This window comes from Heloderma suspectum, chromosome 11 (assembly GCF_057233095.1).
Source record: "Heloderma suspectum isolate Gila_16-S chromosome 11, 16-S_ref, whole genome shotgun sequence".
Classification (NCBI taxonomy): Eukaryota; Metazoa; Chordata; class Lepidosauria; order Squamata; family Helodermatidae; genus Heloderma; species Heloderma suspectum.
Window position 1 is genome coordinate 24,815,877 of NC_139468.1, and position 20,050 is coordinate 24,835,926.

General features: G+C 45.5%; 1 protein-coding gene across 1 annotated transcript in view; it reads left to right on the plus strand.

Moving 5' to 3' along the window:
* Positions 1–20,050, plus strand: part of ADAMTSL3 (ADAMTS like 3) — a 415,333-nt gene that overhangs the window by 280,992 nt on the left and 114,291 nt on the right. The window contains exons 9-10 of the mRNA XM_084817237.1: positions 2,761–2,918; positions 13,826–13,937. Coding sequence (XP_084673363.1) covers positions 2,761–2,918; positions 13,826–13,937 — 270 coding nt within the window. The remainder of the gene's footprint in view (positions 1–2,760; positions 2,919–13,825; positions 13,938–20,050) is intronic.

Below are 20,050 nucleotides of genomic sequence, written 5' to 3' on the forward strand. Positions count from 1 at the left end.
AAGTGGATATGGAGACATTTTTCTCCCTCTCTCATACTACTCGAAGCTAAGGGGGTCATCTTATGAAGCTAATTGGTGGGAGATTCAGGACAGATAAAAGGAAGCATTTCTTCACATAGCGCATAGACTATAGAATTCACTACCACAAGCCATAGTGATGGCCACCAATTTGGATGGCTTTAAAAGGGGGTTAGACAAATTCCTGGAGGAGAAGGCTATCAATGGCTACTAGTCCTCATCACTCTTACAAATACTAATTGTAATACTGAGGGAACTGATTGTAGTATTGTGGATCATTGTGTTTTGTGCTTTGGGTCATGGTGCTAAAACCGTCCAGGTATGCATGGTGGACAGAGATGTGGTGGCTATTCTTTTGGCAAATTCCTCTCTGATCTGACTGATCAGCTCTTTGCAGACATCTGGGCAACCTTTGGAATGGAATTTCTGCTTTTCCCACATCAACAGCATAGGTGTCAGCCTTGGAGAAACAAGAGCAATAGCCTTTCCAGAGGTCTATGCATTTTCAGGTTGCAACATATCTTTCTTCATGGGCAAAGAGACAGTTCAGCAGATGAAATGTTTGTGCCCCTGGCTTGTTATACCTTTGAACAGCTATGTTTAAGACTCCCATAACTTCTAGATCTAGGGAGACTGGCTGTTGTCATGTATTACATTTCCAAATCCTTTCAGCGGTGTCAGAGAACAGAGATCAAAACAGGTCTATGGTCAGAATAAACAGCTAAAGACAGATTGCTATCCATTCAGAAAGCTTTACTTGAGCATCCCCACCAGGCTGGAATTTGGATTCATGAGCACCATGTTGCAGCAGCAGGGTCCTAATTGGCCAGACTTAGACCAAGCCAAAACTGAAACAACAATTGTAGAAGTCTCCAAAATATGTAGAAAACTGATCACGTATGCCTACAAAGAAGATGGTTTCAACAGTTATGGTGGGGAAGCCGACCTTAGCACCATCCTTCAAGGGCAAATATAAGGAATCTTATAAGGAATCGTAATGTTTGTGTAAAATATTAAACTTTATGATACTTATACATACATAGATTAAAACATTCACCTTTCTATAACTGGATGGGGCACGCTGAGCGGTTTCAAAAAAGATTGGGGGAGCTTGTTGCGACCTTGCTCAGATGGGGTGGGGTGCTCACTTCTGAGCTCACCCTCACTGCCACCCCAAAGGGCTTCAGGGGGTTCTGCTTCCTGTTCAGAGGGGAGGGGGTTCTCCTTCCTGTTTCCTCTTCTCCACTGCCATGGAACAAGGCAGGGGGAGGGGGTCAGAGCAGTCTCCTCCTTGGTTCTTTCCCCCCTACTGCTGAACAACTGCAGTTATATGAGTGGCACCCAACCTTTTGCAAGACATCCAGGCCGCCTGGATGGGTGATGGACTCGTTTCCAGGGCAACCAAGCCAAATGGCCTGTGTCGCTGTTTTCCCGTGGGCTCCGTTGTTGTGGCAGCAAAGTAAGGCTGCTGCTGGAGGCACCAAAGAATGGTACAGGAATGGCTCTCTCTTCTTCTTTGGTCTCAGTGGTCCCCAGTGTGGAGGTGGGTCAGAGCTGGGCCAGCTGTCAGAGATGCTTTGGCTACAGAACAATCCCAGATACAGCTTGGGTATCATCACCAAATGTAGATATTATCAGTTTCAGAAGGATTCATTCATTCATTCATTCATTTATCGCCCATCTAGCTTGTCACCCAGCCACTCTGGGCAATATACAACAATAAAAACAGTTCAAAACAATAACATTCGACATTAAAAACATCACATTTCTAAAATTACCCTAACCCACCCCAAATGCCTGCCTGAACAACCATATTTTTAATGTGTGGTGGAATCTCATTAAAGAGGGGTCTTGGCAGAGTTCCCTAGGGAGGGAGTTCCACAGAGTGGGGGCCACCACAGAGAAGGCCCTCTCCCTCGTCCTCACCAGCCTAGCTGTCCTGGCTGATGGGACAGAGAGAAGGTCGCCCAAGGCTGATCTTGTTGAGTAGCCTGTCTGGTGTTGCTGGGTGTTTCTTAGCCTAAACTTGATTCTGAGGCAGCCTGCCCCAACCTGGTGCCCTCCAGATGTCTTGGATTACAACTCCCAGTCAGCCAGGTTGGGGAAGGCTGCTCTAAGGACTTAACAGCAAAAACAAGAAAATGTTCTTTTATCCATTGTTGGACACAGTTCTGAAGCTTTTCCCCAGTCCAAGCACATGTGTGCACACCCACAGACACACACACCTTGCCCCCCTCTCGCTGGTGAGAAACAGGGTCAGTGCCAATAATATAGTTGGACAGAGAAGTAGGGAGAGATCTGCAAGTGAAGCTGAGCACATTGTTCTGTGGGTGCGGGTGACAGACTTTACTTTCCTTAATGTCTTTTTTTATTGCAAGGCCATGCAGGGCAACTGATTTCCCCCTTATCTGCTGGCCATAAACCAGTGCTAAATCTGTTTTTATTTCTAACATATGAAAATACATTTTGGCCTGTATAAAAGATATCCAGTGTGGCAATTTATTCTCTTTCCAAAGGATTACATTAAATGGCCATCATGGTTAATCCCGTCATCTGACAGCTGCTGTTGTTGCTGAAAAATACTGCGCACACAGCTGTCTTCCTTTTTATAACTCTTATCTGTGTCACTTCTTACAACCTGTGTTTTGTGTAAGCTAATGCCTTTTTTTGCCTTGCAAACATTCATCATGACCCAGTGAAGTGAAATGTCTGTGTATTCCTCCTTCCCTTCCCCCGTTTCAGTGATTGAATCAAAGACACTACAGGGAGACAGCGGAGAACACAGCTTTGGTGCCCCTGGAACATTCATCATTGAAAACACAACTGTTGAATTTCAGAAGGGTTCAGAAAGAGAAACTATAAAAATCCCAGGGCCCCTTGGTGCGGATTTCATTATCAAGGTAAGAGGTGTACATTTGAAAATAGGTCTGTCTAAAAGTATCAGAGAAAAAGGTAGAAGAAGATGCTCAACTAAATTAGGATTTTGAAGGGGTCAGGCGTTCAGGCCCAAAGGCTAGGTGGGCCATAATCAGGTTGCGAGCGAGGCCAAAGTCTAATAGGCTGGCCCTGCAGAGGAAGAAACTGGTAACTTCTGGACATGTTGTCCAGACTGAGGGAAGGCAGCTGATCTTGGAGCTGATAATGGCACCAGATTGGTGTTCTGGTGTCACCTGATATCCCAGATGATGAGGAGCATTCTGGGTAGTTGTTTGAGTTTCCCAGATGGGACCTCCTGCAGTTGCCTCCTCAAACAGCAGCCAGTGCCTCATCCCTGGGGTTCCTGGTCTGGATCCCTGCAGTGCCTGACAGAAGGTTCTCTTGTACATTAATGGTCCAAAGTACTGAAACAACACCTTATCTGTCGATCAAGTGTACTGGAGCTAATGGGCTCAATAATGGGCTCAAGTTACAGGAAGCCAGATTCCGGCTGAATATCAGGAAAAACTTCCTGACTGTTAGAGCAATACGACAATGGAAGCAATTACCTAGGGAGGTGGTGGGCTCTCCCACAATGGAAGTATTCAAGATGAGGCTGGACAGCCATCCGTCAGGGATGCTCTGACTTGGATTCCTGCATTGAGCAGGGGGTTGGACTCGATGGCCTTGTAGGCCCCTTCCAACCCTACTATTCTATGATTCTATGGAGCAAGTTTTTTCTCCCCAACATCTACAGATTTTAATGGCATTCTGTGTTAGGACTAGGGATGGACGAAAGTCCCTTACCTGATCCCGAAGCTTGCTTCACGGTGGGGGGGGGAGGCGCTCCGTCCCTCCCCCTGAAATTCTGTCCGGTGGGGAGGTGCCCCGTCCCTCCCCCCCGAAATTCTGGCTGGGGGGGAGGCGCCCCGTCCCTCCGGCCGCAAATCCTCCAGTCCTGCCGGGACACAAATGGCGGCGGCTGTAGCCTCCGCCGTTTGCGTCCCTGCAGTCAGGCGTGATAGGCTACGTAAATGTTTACGTAGCCTATCACGGCTGAGTGGGGAAAAAAACAACAACCGCACGTACGCAAATGGCGGCGCCCATGGGCACCGCCATTTGCGTTCCTTATTTTGGCACGTGTAGTCTACGTAAACATTTACGTAGACTACAGCGGAAATAAGGGGAACGCTATTTGCGTTCTACGTAAATGTTTACGTAGACTACACGTGCCAAAATAAGCAACGCAAATGGCACGCCATTTGCGTACGCGCGGTTTTGGTTTTTTTTTCACTCAGCCATGATAGGCTACGTAAAGATTTACGTAGCCTATCACAGTGTTTTTTAAAAATCTAGCCGTGATAGGCTACGTAAATCTTTACGTAGCCTTTCACGTTTGTTTGTTTTTTTTAACTTGGAAATGGCGGTGGCGGCAGCCGGTCGGAAGACCAGCTGCCGCAGCCGCCGAACTGCCGCCGCCGCCGCCGCCGCCAGGGACATTTGCCAAAGGTATGTCCCGTCCCGGAGGGGGCGGGGGGGCAGACTGTTTCTCCACCAATTTCGGGGGGCCGAACGCGCTGGCATTCGGCCTCCCTGAGATTCGTGGAGAAATTCTCTGACATCCCTAGTTAGGACAGGGTGGGGCTGAGGCTTCATTTGCTTCAGAACTTGCCAAGGCTCAGATCTGGGAACCGTTAAAGGTTTGCGGCCTGTGAAGCAATAATAGAAGGAGAAAATGCAAAGGGCCTAGGTGTGATCTCCCAGCTTTCTTCAGCCTGCTGTGCTTCTTCTTTTAGAAATTAATCACTGAGCAGACATGACTTGACGCAGGCACTGAGTTTATGGTGGACAGCTTTCTACCATAGCTTCAGTTTCCTGTGCGTAAAAAGAAGTGAGGAATTTAGTTCAGTGTCCCGTGGGAAAGTCCCGCTGCTGAGTGTGGATTCTCTTGGACCCCCTTTATTTATGTCATTTGCATCTCTCTCCATCTTAGAAACGCAGAGAGCAGCCACCTTTTCGCTTAACCCCTTTGTCTTCATCTCTAAAGCATTTGCCCCAAATTTATCCTTTCCCCTTCCCTTTAGCATTGCTCCCATGGTCTAAATTTAGATTGCATGCTACTTGGAGCAGAGACCTATCTTTTTCTGGTTGCATATGTTTTGCCACATGTTACAGTGTCTAGTGTGCCTGCAACATATACATGGATGATGCTATAACACCAACACACAGATGGGAGACTACTTGAGAACACCGATTAATTTGCCCCAAAGGGATTAAGTTTTAGAGAACATGGCCCCCTGCCCCCGCACACACCTTCACATACCCATCCCAGCTTCACTGGCTGCTGATTTGTTTCCTGGTGCAATTCCAGTTGCTGGTTATTAGCTTTTAAATCCCTAAAAGATGTTAAGGACTGATATCCCAATAAGTGACTTGAACAGAACTGATTCCTCACCTTAAGGACCACCTCCACCTGTATGGTCCTGTCCATCCCTTGCTGTCAGCTATAGAAAGGGTTCTACCATTTGGGGGAGGGAGTCCTTAAAGTGAGGAATCAGTTCCATTCAAGTGGCTCCTTGGGATATTGGGCCATAACATCTTCTAGGGCACAGCCCTATCAGGACGGCCATAAGCTTCCAAACTCGGAGGTTTACGGCCATCTAATGCAGAGCGAGAGGACTCAGAGGAGTGGTGGAAGTGATCTTCTCCTCCGTGCTCCTCCCGCTCTGCATTTTGGTGAGACAGGATTCTTCACCCATCTAGCTGGGGCTCTGTGGAGCAGGAGGGAAAGAGGCTGGGGAGGCCTGATGTCAGGGATGAGTCCCAGTGCACTGAGATGTCTGACTGCTCCGACTCTGCAGCAGAATTGGAGCAGTTAGATCAGAGGCCAGGGGAGGGGCCATCCGTAGTGAGCCAAGACACTGGGAGAAATTGCTCAGAAGACCTTGACAAACAGATGGCCCAGACTGAGTCGCTGCCCCCTCCCCCTACTGTGAGAACTCAAGTTGAGGAGGAGGAGGAGGAGGGTGTGACTTGAGAGATGCTAGGGAGCGTTGCAAAGCCACGTGGGAAAAGTTAGGGGCAGGGCTCAGATGCTCTGCCAGGATAGCCACTCTTGGAAGCCAATGTAAGAGGGAGCCACCCTAAGGGAGGGGCATCACTGCGAAGCAAGTCTGGCTGTGAGAGGTTCACGCCCAAACTGTCAGCAACTTCTTTACCCCCTGGTTCATCTCCTTTAATTAGGAATCCCAGATTAGTGGTTTAGGGGCGTGAGGCAGCCTAGGAGTTTCCTGGAATCTGCATTTGTAAAGAGGCTAGTTCCTAGCAAAATAAAGTAGTGACAGCATGAAGCTTTGTCTCCTTGTGGTGTTGATTGCGAAGAGGGAAGGGTGAACCACATCTGACACCAGGGGACACGGTATAAGCCAGCTTCCCCAGTCCCCTCCCCACCCACCAGCACACCCCCTTCCCCTCCTCTCTGAGATCACTTTTGCAAGTTTGGTGAGGCAGTCAGTGCAGTTCTCTCCATGCCAGCTGGGAGGGGAGGGAGAAGGGGGCTTGGATTCCTGGCACCGAGGTCGGAGCACTGTCTCTGACCTCAGATCCAGGAATCTGAACTATCTTATGCCCCCACCCCCCATCTAGGGGCCATAGGATTGCTCCCTTAGGGATTGAAAAGATAATAAGCAGCAACTTTAACTAAGGTGTTGATGGTAAGGAGCAGGGAAAGGGTCTTCTCTGTAACAGTGTCCAGATTATGGAATTCCATGCCAGCCCTTGATGCTGGCTCTCACTTGTGCTCATCATATGCAACTCTGAAATGAGGGCCATGTGTTTTACAAAACAAAAATAATAATTAAACACATAGATAAACTAAAAAGAGACAGCCCCTGGCTCTCAGATTTATAAAGCTGCAGACCAAAAGATCTTACTTTGGGAAGATGTTTAGGCACCATTTAAAAAACAGTAAGCAATAGGATGGGCCAGCATGTACCTCAGGAAGCAACACCATTCGCAGATAGGGAACAAAGCACCTTGGACAGCTCTTTCAGAATTCTGACTGAAACCCGGAGTGGATTCACCACTCCACTGACATCGGAGCCACCAGCCTCCACTGACAGAAAGGGAGAACCAAGGCAACAAGAAAACAGTGAAACACAGGCATATAGAGTGTGAGAGTACCAGAAGAATACAAACTGTGTGCCGGAGAATAAAGGGAGAGAAGACAAGATACCCGTTAGCAGAGGAACAGATATACTTGAAGAACAGAAACAAACATTTAAACTAGCTGCTTCCTAGGGATATTTATAAGCTTCTAATAACCTAGCTTTATTAAAGCATAACAGGAGGCTCGCAGTTCTACTGCCCGGTTATCAAATAGCAGAGGGTTTGAATATTTCATAGAATCATAGAATAGTAGGGTTGGAAGGGGCCTATAAGACCATCGAGTCCACCCCCCTGCTCAATGCAGGAATGCAAGTCAAAGCATCCCTGACAGGAGGCTGTCCAGCCTCATCTGGAATGCCTCCAGTGTGGGAGAGCCCACCACCTCCCTAGGTCATTGGTTCCATTGCCGTATTGCTCTAACAGGAAGTTTTTCCTGATGTTCAGCCGGAATGTGGCTTCCTGTAACTTGAGCCCAGGATTCCGTGTCCTGCACTCTGAGATGATTGATTTTGTGGTTTTGTTATTTCTAGTACTGGTTGCATCCCACAGTAAACCCTGCACATCCTTGGATGATTTCCTTTGCTCTTACCTTTTCCGTTGCTATGATGAAATCTGAAGAGCATGTGGCATAAATGCAGTTCTAGCTGCCAGCCAATTTGACGCTAATATAGCAAGCTCTTAGGAAAGCACCAGGTTTCCTGGTGCTTAATCTTGAAGCGGATTAAGGTCAGGCATTCGAATGTAAGAAAGACATCCACACTTAGAATGATGAAGCAAAGCTTCATCCCTTAACTTCAGTTAAGAGTTCAGAATCAAATGTGCCCCTCATTCCATCTCAGCACATTTTCCCCTTCCTTCTGCTGCTGGCCATTACCTTTACCTTTCCCCCCTTGACCCAAACCCATGTATGTAAGGCCAACAGCAAAAAGGCGGGGGAATTTGCGTGGCGATTCAGAGGCGCTAGGTGGAGAGAGAGTCTCACCCCAGGGCCCAACTCCCAATCTCTTAACTAGGTTAAGGAATCAGGAGCATTATGTGTAGACAGGCCCAATGCACAGCTTCCAGGTAGACTAGAGTCATGGTTTTTCTTATTTCAGAAATGCAACTACCACGTAGTTCTAATTTACCCTTTAGCAATTTGGAAGAAACAAGGACTGCCCGCCAGTTTGATAGTCTCTTTGCAAAATCTGTTGAAGATTGTTAAAATACTATGGTTTGTATGTTTATGCGTACAAACTGGTGCCCTTTGACCCTGTCCTAATTCCAGGGAAACAGATTTATTAGTTAATAGGAATGCCTACAGCTTGCCTGGATTTTAAACTTCTAATACTCTTACATTTTGTATACCACCTGTTATCCCCAAGATACTAAACCACATTGCAAATGCTTTTATAGCAGTCACTTCACTTCTGGAGTGGAAAAGGGGAAGCTATTTTTCAGCACAATTTACTATCCATGCTAGTCCAGATATTAAAGAGGAAGAATATGATAGCCACTTTAAATTGCTTAGGGAGTTTGGTTTGGCAAGATGGGCAGAGTTTTTGTATGAGCCCAGCTCAACCCTAAACTAATTTATTCAGGATTTAAGACCTATTGATTTCAGTGAGACTTTCTTGCAACTAAGTGTGCATTATGTTGTTGTTGTTGTTCAGTCGTTCAGTCGTGTCCGACTCTTCGTGACCCCATGGACCATAGCACGCCAGGCCTTCCTGTCCTGCGCTCTCTCCCGGAGCGTGCTCAAGTTCATATTCATTGCATCAGTGATGCTATCTAGCCATCTCATCCTCTGCTGTCCCCTTCTCCTTTTGCCTTCAGTCTTTCCCAGCATCAGGGTCTTTTCCAGAGTGTTTTCTCTTCGCATTAGGTGGCCAAAATATTTGAGCTTCAGCTTCAGTATCTGTCCTTCCAATGAGCAGTCAGGGTTGATTTCCTTTAGGATTGACTGATTTGACCTCCTTGCAGTCCAGGGCACTCGTAAGAGTCTTCTCCAGCACCACAGTTCGAAAGCATCGATTCTTCGGCGCTCAGCCTTCCTTATAGTCCAGCTCTCACAGCCATACATTACTACTGGGAAAACCATAGCTTTGATTAGACGGACCTTTGTCGGCAAGGTGATGTCTCTGCTTCTTACTATGCTGTCTAGGTTTGCCATAGCTTTCCTCCCAAGGAGCAAGCGTCTTTTAATTTCATGGCTACAGTCACCGTCTGCGGTGATCTTGGAGCCCAAGAAAATAAAATCTGTCACTGCTTCCATTTCTTCCCCTTCTATATGCCAGGAAGTGATAGGGCCAGATGCCATGATCTTAGTTTTTTTAATGTTGAGTTTCAAACCAGCTTTTGCACTCTCCTCTTTCACCCTCAACAAGAGGCTCTTGAGATCCTCTTCGCTTTCTGCCATTAGGGTGGTATCGTCTGCATATCGGAGGTTGTTGATAATTCTCCCAGCAATCTTAATTCCGACCTCTGATTCATCCAACCCGGCATTTCTCATGATGTACTCTGCATATAAGTTAAATAAGCAGGGTGACAATATGCAGCCTTGTCATACTCCTTTCCCAATTTTGAACCACTCGGTTGTTCCATGTCTGGTTCTTACTGTTGCTTCTTGACCCTCATACAGGTTTCTCAGGAGACAGGTAAGGTGGTCTGGTACTCCCATCTCTTTCAGAATTTGCCAGAGTTTGTTGTAATCCACACAATCAAAGGCTTTAGCATAGTCAATGAAGCAGAAATAGACATTTTTCTGGAATTCTCTTGCTTTCTCCATGATGCAGCGAATGTTGGCGATTTGATCTCTAGTTTCTCAGCCTCTTCGAAAGCCAGCTTGGACTTCTGGTAGTTCTCGGTTCGCATACTGCTGAAGCCTAGCTTGTAGGATTTTGAGCATCACCTTGCTGGCATGTGAGATGAGCGCAACTGTGCGGTAGTTTGAACCCTCTTTGGCATTGCCCTTCTTTGGAATTGGAATGTAAACTGACCTTTTCCAGTCTTGCGGCCGTTGTTGAGTGTTCCAAATTTGTTGGCATATTGAATGCAGCACTTTAACAGCATCATCTTTTAGGATTTTAAATAGCTCAGCTGGAAGACTGTCATCTCCGCTAGCTTTGTTGTTAGTAATGCTTCCTAAGGCCCATTTGACTTCACTCTCGAGGATGTCCGGCTCAAGTTCAGTGACCGCACTATCATGGCTATCAGGGACATTAAGATCTTTCCTGTATAGTTCTTCTGTGTATTCTTTCCACCTCTTCTTAATCTCATCTGCATCTGTTAGGTCCCTGCCTTCTTTGTCCTTTATCATGCCCGTCTTTGCACAAAACGTTCCCTTGAGATCTCCGATTTTCTTGAAGACATCTCTAGTCTTTCCCATTCTGTTGTTTTCCTCCATTTCTTTGCATTGTTCATTTAAGAAGGACTTCTTGTCTCTCCTTGCTATTCTCTGGAACTCTGCATTCAGTTGGATATATCTTCCCCTTTCTCCCTTGCTTTTTGCTTCCCTTCTTTCCTCAGCTACTTGTAAAGCCTCATCAGACAGCCACTTGGCTTTCTTGCATTTCTTTTTCTTTGGGATGGATTGAGTTGCTGCCTCCTGAACAATGTTATGGACCTCCATCCGTAGTTCCTCAAGCACTCTGTCTATCAGGTCTAATCCCAGAAATCTATTCCTCACCTCCACTGTATATTCATAAGGGATATGATTTAGGTCATACCTGAATGGTTTAGCGGTTTTCCCTACCTTCTTCAATTTAAGCTGAAATTTTGCAAGAAGCAGCTCATGATCTGAGCCACAGTCAGCTCCAGGTCTTGTTTTGACTGACTGTATAGAGCTTCTCCATCTTTGGCTGCAAAGGACATAATCAATCTGATTTCGATATTGACCATCTGGTGATGTCCATGTGTAGAGTCGCCTCTTGTGCTGTTGGAAAAGAGTGTTTGCTATGATCAGCGTGTTCTCTTGGCAAAACTCTATTAGCTTTTGTCCTGCTTCATTTTGTACACCCAGGCCATGCCTTCCTGTTATCCCGGTGATTTCTTGACTTCCTACTTTAGCATTCCAATCCCCTATGATGAAGAGGACATCTTTTTTTGGTGTTAGTTCTAGAAGGTGTTGTAGGTCTTCATAGAACTGATCAACCTCAGCTTCTTCGGCATCAGTGGTTGGGGCATAGACTTGAATTACTGTGATGTTGAATGGTTTGCCTTGGATTCATACTGAGATCATTCTATCATTTTTAAGATTGTACCCCAGTACTGCTTTTCCCACCCTTTTGTTGGCTATGAGTGCTACTCCATTTCTTCTAAGGGATTCTTGCCCACAGTAGTAGATATGATGGTCATCTGAATTAAATTCTCCCATGCCTGTCCATTTTAGTTCACTGATTCCCAAGATGTCGATGTTCAATCTTGCCATCTCATGTTTGACCACCTCCAGCTTACCTTGATTCATTGATCTGACATTCCAGGTTCCTAAACAATATTGTTCTTTACAGCATCGGACTTTCTTTTCACCACCAGACACATCCACAGCTGAGTGTCCTTTCGGCTTTGGCCCAGCCGCTTCACTCTTTCTGGCACTACTTGGAAATTCCCTCTGCTCTTCCCCAGTAGTATATTGGACACCTTCCGATCTGAGGGGCTCATCTTCCGGTGTCATATCTTTTAGCCTTGTGATACCTTCCATGGGGTTTTCTTGGCAAGAATACTGGAGTGGGTTGCCATTTCCTTCTCCAGTGGACCACATTTTGCCAGAACTCTCTGCCATGACCTGTCCGTCTTGGGTGGCCCTGCACGGCATAGCTTATGGCTTCAATGAGTTACACAAGCCCCTTTGCCACAACAAGGCAGCGATCCATGAAGGTGCATTATGACCACCACTTAAAGCCCATTTTTTAAAAGATGCTTTAGGTTGCAATCCTATGCATGTTTCAACAGAAAAAAAGTCCTACAGTTCCCAGAATGCTCCAGCCAGCCATGTAGGCTGGGGGATACCGGGAGTTGTAGGACTTTTTTTAGTCTAAACATGCATAGGATTGCACCTTAGAAAATAAGATCAGTGGACTTTGAGGGAGATCAAACCCCATCTGATGACCCCCACACATACACACATTGTGGCATATATAAAATAATAAAATACAATTAAAACCATCAGATTAGAACTTCCAGTCAATCATAAAATCATAAAATAGAGCACCTAGATACGTATCTGACAATAATATCAGCAATTAGCCTAAACCCCCCAGGGATTGAGATGTTTTTTCAGTCCCCTGAAATCTAGCAGAGTGGCAGCCTGGCAGGCTTTCTTGGGTAGGGAGAAGGGGCAACCACTGAAAAGACGTCATTTCTTGTTACCTTCTTCTAAGTTTCAGAAATCTGGGCGACTTTGGATGACCTGAGGGGATGTTCATATGGGAGCAACTGTTCGATTGAGTGAGTGAGTGAGTGAGTGAGTGATTGTTTCATTTTTATCCCACCCTGCTTTAAAAGGAGCTCAGGGTGGAATTGCAAGCTTCACCACCATCCACATTTCATCTTCAACAACCCTGTGAGGCAGGTGAGGTTGAGAGAATGACTGGGCCAAGGTCACCTAGTAAGTTTCATGGCTGAGTGAGGTCTCTGCAGTCCTAGTCCAATACTCCAACCAGCCTTGTCCTACTTGGTCCCTCCAGGGAGCTGGCCTAACAACTCCCATCATGCCTGATCATTGGCCATGCTTGGTGGGGCTAATGGGAATTGTAGTCCAAAACATCTAGTTTAACCGCAGTGCCTATATATCCTAGGTCCAAGCTTTAGTGGTGGCAATGCTTCTCTTTGTGTGTTGGAAGAGCAGGTGTGCCCCTTTCACCACCATGTGAATGATCTCACATATGAAATGTGTGCTCCACACTGACCTCTAATCACAGGGGTTTCCAATTCATATGAATATCCTCTTGTCTGAGGGGGAAAGTTCATGGGAATTAGGTGCCTGTGCAAGTGTCAGTATGGAGCATTTGCTTCATCTTTCAGATAGGGATGTATGGATGGTGTAGAATCTGTTCTGTCTGCATTTTGCAGATTGTCAGGTGCCTTTTGTTCTGTTGTCCACTCATTGACAGAATTGGATTTTTTTTAGTTTCCAAATTTGTGCACATTCGCACATGCACATATTTGTGCTTGGGAAAAGGTGCAAAATCTCTGCAAAATGTGCATTGTCAAGCTTTAGTCTATGGGAGAAATGTGCATTTTTTAGCCATTTTAAATTTTTTTTGCATATTTTTCTATTACTACATTTGCACAAAATTCTCGAAAGTTAGAAAAACAGTCTGCAAGTCTGTGGAATCTGCCTGCCAGGGGAAAGCCAGTCCACTGTGGAATCCATGGATCAAACTTATAAAAATCCAAACTCATTTGATTCCGTTGCAGATTTCTCTGACATCCCTACTTTCAGATCATCTACGTTGTGGAGTGGAAGGAGTGTGTGTCCGTTCCTCTACCACACAAAGAGTAATACCGCCACTGGTAACCTGTGAATTGGGACAGTGATGTAGGCAGAAGATAACAAATACTTGATCACCAGAAACGTCTGTTTTAAATTGTGGTCCTCCAGATTTTCCGCCTGTGCAATTTTATTTCGCCCTTCCCTTTTGTCATGTGGCTTTCTGCACCGCATTTTGTACATGAATTATACTGTGACAGGCCATAGAGTGCTGGCACACACTATACAAATGTGTTGTAATGGAACTCTCTTTAGACCAGGTATACTGCCCCCAAAGACAGCGTGGTTCAGTTCTTTTTCTATCAACCCATAAGTCATCAGTGGAGACAGACGGAGTTCTTCCCTTGCACTGTGACATGTGGAGGAGGTGAGTAATGGATGTGGCTTGGGAGTGTTACAGCTGTGGATTTTAAGTGGTGGATTTACAGCTTTCTAGCTGTGAGGGTTTTTTTTAAAAAAATGCTATAAATTCATGCTGTGTTGTAACATTGGGCTCTTCCCTCTTTGCATTTTTAAGAAGAGTACAGAGGGCCAACATTTGCAGCTAGTTAAGTTATTATGGATATGCTAGTGATATACTTTGGTCTAGCTGCTATCAAAAATCAAGTTGCATGCATCATATGCAAACTTGAAATGTAGCTGGCATTTGGGAAGGAATAGTAAGCATGTAATTTTATGGAGGGGTAGTCATGTTAGTCTGGTGCAGCAAAGCAACAATGAGTCTTGTGGCACCTTAAAGACTAACACATTTATTCTGGCATAAGATTTTGTGGATGCTGTCCGCGTGCCAGAATGAATGTGTTAGTCTTTAAGGTGCCACAAGACTCTTCACTTCATTTAATTGTATATAGTGTGTTTCTTCACAGTGCTTCTCAGCAATCTTTACAACAGCCCTGAAACGGCAATTAATATTATTGTCCCCGTATTACACATGGGGGGACAGAGGCAGATAAAACTGTGCGTTCCCTAAGGGTGTTCCATATGACAGAACTGTGTATTTGCCACATAAGATGGAACTCTGTATTTGCCATGTTACACTAATATCATGGTGGGTGGTGGGATGTTTGCAGGGAACCTTTGGTCACAGCGACTCCTTTGCTCCACTTGGAGTTTCCATAGCTGGCAGACTGCCTCTGTCCAGACCCATCTCTCTTGTACCCGCCATATACAGTGGTGAGCTGGGTGCCTGTCAAGTGCCCACCCTCAGGTCTCTCTCTGTGATAAGTCAGAGAAGTCAAAGTGCAAAACAGTTGCTTTTATTATGCGAACTACAGTCAGATCAGCAGTGCCTCAGGTTATAATTGGAATCCATGAACAGCGGTGAAGTCTCTAGACAGCTTTGTATAATACAGGGCCACAAGCAACTCCCTTTGGTTAATGCACTTTGCTAGATAGTTGCAACAAAACCTGGCACTGGCTGTCTCTTTGACAACCTGAGTGTCTGGATAAGCCCCTTCATTAGGGTGGGTCTTTACAGAGGGATTTTCTCTGCACAGCCAGCCTTTTGGAACGCCTTATGAATTGACATTCCTCCTCTCGCCTAGCCTGACGTCTCACCCTAGGATTTTGTATTTCTAACTCCTCCCCCTTCTCCTCCTTCTCTGGCATTCCCATGGGTGAAGAGGGCCCTGGCCGACTACTTTTCAACTGATTAGCTTGCATCTGGACAAGCTCCACTCTGGAACTGCCAGTCTCATGCAGCCTTGACCCTTCCACCTCCCAAATCACCGATGGCTGTTGAGGGTGCCTCTCCAGAGGTGCTGGGCCAATCCTTACAGTGCCTCATCTTGGGCAGCCCACCAATAAGGCTGAAATCCAACATAATGCGTAATCAAACAGTAAATCGAACAAGGTGAATCCCATTGAAGCTTGTGGAGTCTCTCTCTCCGCAAACAACAGAAGGTCATGATCCCATTGTGACAGGTGGTTTCCGGCTGGTTTCCCCAAAACTCTCTTTAAGCCAGCCGCCCGCAACCTAGTGCCTTCCAGATGTTTTGGACTTCAACTCCCATCAGCCCTAGCTAGCATGGCCAAGGTTGAGGAATGCTGGGAGTTGTAGTCCAAAATACGTGGAGAGCACCAGGTTGGGGGAAGGCTGCTTTAAGCACTTGGGTGGACCTCTCATCCCGACCATTAGCTTGGGGATGGTAAATTGCTATAAAAAGCCGCTTAATCCTCTGAGTCTGGGGCACTTTGGCAAGCTAGGATTTTTCTAGGAAAATAGTTGAGTAAGGCTACGAAAGTCCATCGCTGGGAAATCTGGTTCTTTTTTGGCTCAGTGGAGTTCCACGGCGTGCACAATTCACTTTGCGTCTGTGAGCCAAGCTGTGGACTCTTCCCCGAACTCTGGGAACTTTTTTTCTGCATTGGAGGGTGGGGGTCATCCCATGAAGCTGATTGGTGGGAGCTTCAGGACAGATAAAAGGAAGGACTTCCTCACACAGCGCACAATTACATTATGGAACTCGCTACCACAGCATGTGGTGTTGGCCACCGATTTGGATGGCTTTAAAAGGGGCGGGGGTGGACAAATTCCTGGAGGAAAAGGCTATCAATGTCTACTAGCCTTAATGGCTATGTGCTGCCTCCAGAACCAGAGGCAGTGAGCCTATGTACACCAGTTGTTGGGGAACATGGGTGGGAGGGTGCTGCTGTGCTTGTGTCCTACTTGTGAGTTTCCCACAGGCAGCTGGTTGGCCACTGTGGGAACAGAATGCTGGCCGAGATGGACCCTTGGTCTGATCCAGCATGGCTCTTCTCATGTTCTTACCCATACTCTTCACCACTTTTTGTGGACTTTTGTGGCAGCACCCATCATGAGCTGAGCGTTCCATCAAGAGATGTGCTCCATCAACAGACCCACAGGACTAATGCTGTTTTTTAACCATGTTTAGTGAGGGGCAGGATTATCTGCTCCCCACCCCCTAGCCTCTTGGGAGAGTTCCTTTTGCCAATTTTGGCCATGGTTAAGTGTCATGTCCCTGCCTGAGAGTCCTCAGAGAGAGAGAGAGAGAGAGACCGACCAGAAACCAAAAGAACTTGGGGAATTAGATGTATATGGCTTTCCAAAAACGATATTGAGAAATTGTACTGAAACTGATGCCTTAATTTTGCAGACCTGTTCTCAACTCACAAAAGTGGGGCAGAATTTTCAGCAAAGTTTTCTGGGGCCAGGAGAAATTCCTCCCATTTTCAGCCCCTGAAGGGCACTTAGCAGTGGATGAGCGGGCGGTGTGTGTGTGAGGGATGCTTTCTGGACAACAGAACTCCCAGCTGGCATTCTGGTGGGCTGCCATATCCCCTCCCAGTGCTTCATATATGATGCTTTGCCAAAATGTAGTAAACAACAGAGGAAAAATACTCCTTAACAAAATGTACCATCAGCAAAATCCAAAGTTAAGGAAAAGATATACCTTCAAACAGTATTGTTTAATACAAATAAATACTATATTGTAGTAATGACACATATATCACTATAAAAGATAATTAAACCCTAAATATTAAAAACCTAAAAGCTGTAACATAAGAGGCCAAACATGTTTCGACATCCATTTTCACAAGAACTACAAAGCAAAAACCTGAAAACATGAATGTTTGTCCTCTTATGTTATAGCTTTCAAGTTTTATATATTCAGGTTTTAATTTGTTTATATACTGATATGTGTGATTGCTATATTGATACAACATTGTCTTTACTTGTCTTAAACAATACTGTTTGAAGTTTTATATATTTTCCTTAACTTTGGATTTTGTTGATGGCTTTATCAGGATATAGCATCATTTTCGGGGCATTGCAGGATAAAGAAAAAAGTGACACCCATAAAAAAGAAAAGACAGTGACTCACAAGTGACATTTCCAAGGCAGTGTTGGGGGGGGTAGCGTGACCAGCAAGGATGTTGATTTGGAGCTCTCCTACCACAAGCAGCAGAAGACCAATTTGTTACAGAAAGAATGCACACACACAAGCTGTTCTGCAACTTGTTAAAGTAAGCCCCTTCCAGGGACTGAAAAGTTTAGAATTTCTCTTGGTCCCTGAAAAATACTGGATTGGATCCTAGTGTGTGCCACTAGGCTGGAGGAAGCAAGACTTCCTTGCCCCCTCCTCCCCACAGCAGCCCCTCCAGTCTCTTGAAAATCCTACACAGAGGGCCAGGGGCCCTGTGGAATGGACTAGGCTGTGGTACAGGGCGCTGAGGGAAGGAGACGATCCCTGACAATTGGCGGAGTCACTTTCTGTGAGTGGAGAGCTCTGCTCACGGAAGGTGCCTCTGCCTGATTTTTGGGGAACCTTCTTCCTCCCGCATCACAGTCTATCTGATCCAACAGGGTCTCCTAACCCTCTGTGTAGCATTTTCGGAGGCCTGGAGACACTGCCATGGGGAGGAGCAGGTGGGGAAGTCCGCTTCTGCCAGCTCAGTTGCACATGCCTAAATCTGGATCCAACCCACTATGCTTTCCCCCGCCCTACTTGATTTTTCAATGTCCCCCCCCCCGCCCGTTTTTTAAGCAAAAAGAAACAAGCCAAAAACATTGGTTCAGTGTTAATCTTAATCAAGTATTTCTAGACTCTTGTTCTGTTTCTGCCTGGCCTAAATGTTTCCGACGTAAGGTTATTTGGACGTTGTCAGCTTCCATTTGGCTTCCTTTACCTTCTTATAAATGACTTGGATATTTCTGGAGATGATTGTTTTAAAAACAAAATGGGGGCGGGAGGAGAGGGAAGGATTAACTGCACTGTCATTCCCCATTTGGTTGATTATTTGTTCAACACTGTTCTCTCTGACTTGCGTACTCACGTTCTCTGTGGTGGACTCATAAGGGAATTCAGGAAACATAGATGTCCCATAAAATGCAGCTGTATTTAAATAAGCAGTTGAAGTGTTGAATATTTACATTTTATGTTTCAACTTGTTTTTCTTTTTCTTTTTGCTCTGAGTTTTTTGCTTGCTCAGCAGAGCTGGCTCGTGTAGTCATAATGTCAGTGATCCAGTGCTCAGTTTTTCTTTTATAGTTTTCATTTCCCTATGTGATGATACTTTGGCTTAGCCAGGAGACAGGTAATTGAAAGCTTTGGTACGTAACACTGCAGAGTTTTCAACTCTGCCATAGATGCTTGGTTTCTTGACTCCATTTTGGTTGTTTATTCTTGTGGTTCCTTGTCTCTTCTGCTTTTGTTTGCTTCCTTGCTTGCTTAAGAACCCATACCATATGTTCCCACCTTGCCTTATGTGTGGAACAGTCACTCCTGTGAATAAGCTTCTCTCCCTTTTTCCTCCACACCCCATCAGCCAAGAAAGCAACAGAAGGATTCATCGATTTCTTATACATATAATTTACACCAGTTACTTTCTCCAGTGTTCCTTTCTTCCCTTCCCCACCTCCCTTTGCTCTGTTAAGGAGGAATCTTGTTAAAAATGTTTGTGGGTTTTGTAATGTTTAAGCTCAGTGGTATTTTTGGATCACCTCAGTGATTCTGGCTTCCAGATTTAATTGTTTCTGGTGCTGCTTGGAACCGCAGAATGCATACTTTGACTAATCTGCAAAGGCTGCCTATCTATCTGGTGCCACAGTAAACGATGGGCGACATGCCACAGGACACAGTTCAGAGATGTGCGCAAACACTAAGCTCATGGGTGCCCCCAGAATTTCTGACAGTTCTCAAGCTTGCAGTAGGTTCCAAGGTGCTTTACAAAGAACCTTGGATAGCTCCTTTACAGTTTTAACTGGTTTTGACTGAAACCTAGGGTGGATTCACTACTGCACTGATATTGGAGCCGTCAGCGTCCATTGGGTTCTAGATATCGGGCAGGGATTCAACTGCTGCAACATCACTCAGCTGGTGGCCAAAGAAGGGAATTACAGGGAAGCTAGCAATAACAATAGGCTAGGACATATCAGATGACATAATAGATGCATGAGGATTTCGTTTGGTCCGCAAACCAACCCAATTCACACTTTGTGCATGAGTGGGTTGGAATACAGTTATCCTCAGTTTTTGCACTTCTCTGAATGTTCTGATACAGTTCCAGGCTCCAAAAACATAAAAATGCATAGCTGAGGTTAAAATGCCTTTTAAAAATTCGCATTTTTGGACAAAGTGCATATAAAATACGTCCTTTAGGATAAAAAGCATACAGAAATGTGTTTTTGTGGGGAAACACATATAAAACCGTGGAATTTTGTGCAGTTTTTTAAAAAGAAAAAATGCACAGATTTATCTGGAAATGGGACAGAATGAATGAATGAATGAATGAATACATGCAAAACTGACAAGGACTGGGAATCGACTGACCCAACATCCCTAGATGTTACCCCATTTTCTCTAATCAATTGCTGAGAATACAGTCAATACAACTGGAGGACTCTATGGGTGGGGACAGAGGGTAACATTGTGAATATATAACTAAGTGATTAGAGCCACAGAAGATCACCTCCTGCTGTTGAAGGTGCTACTTGTTTATTATATTACATAAGAGTGA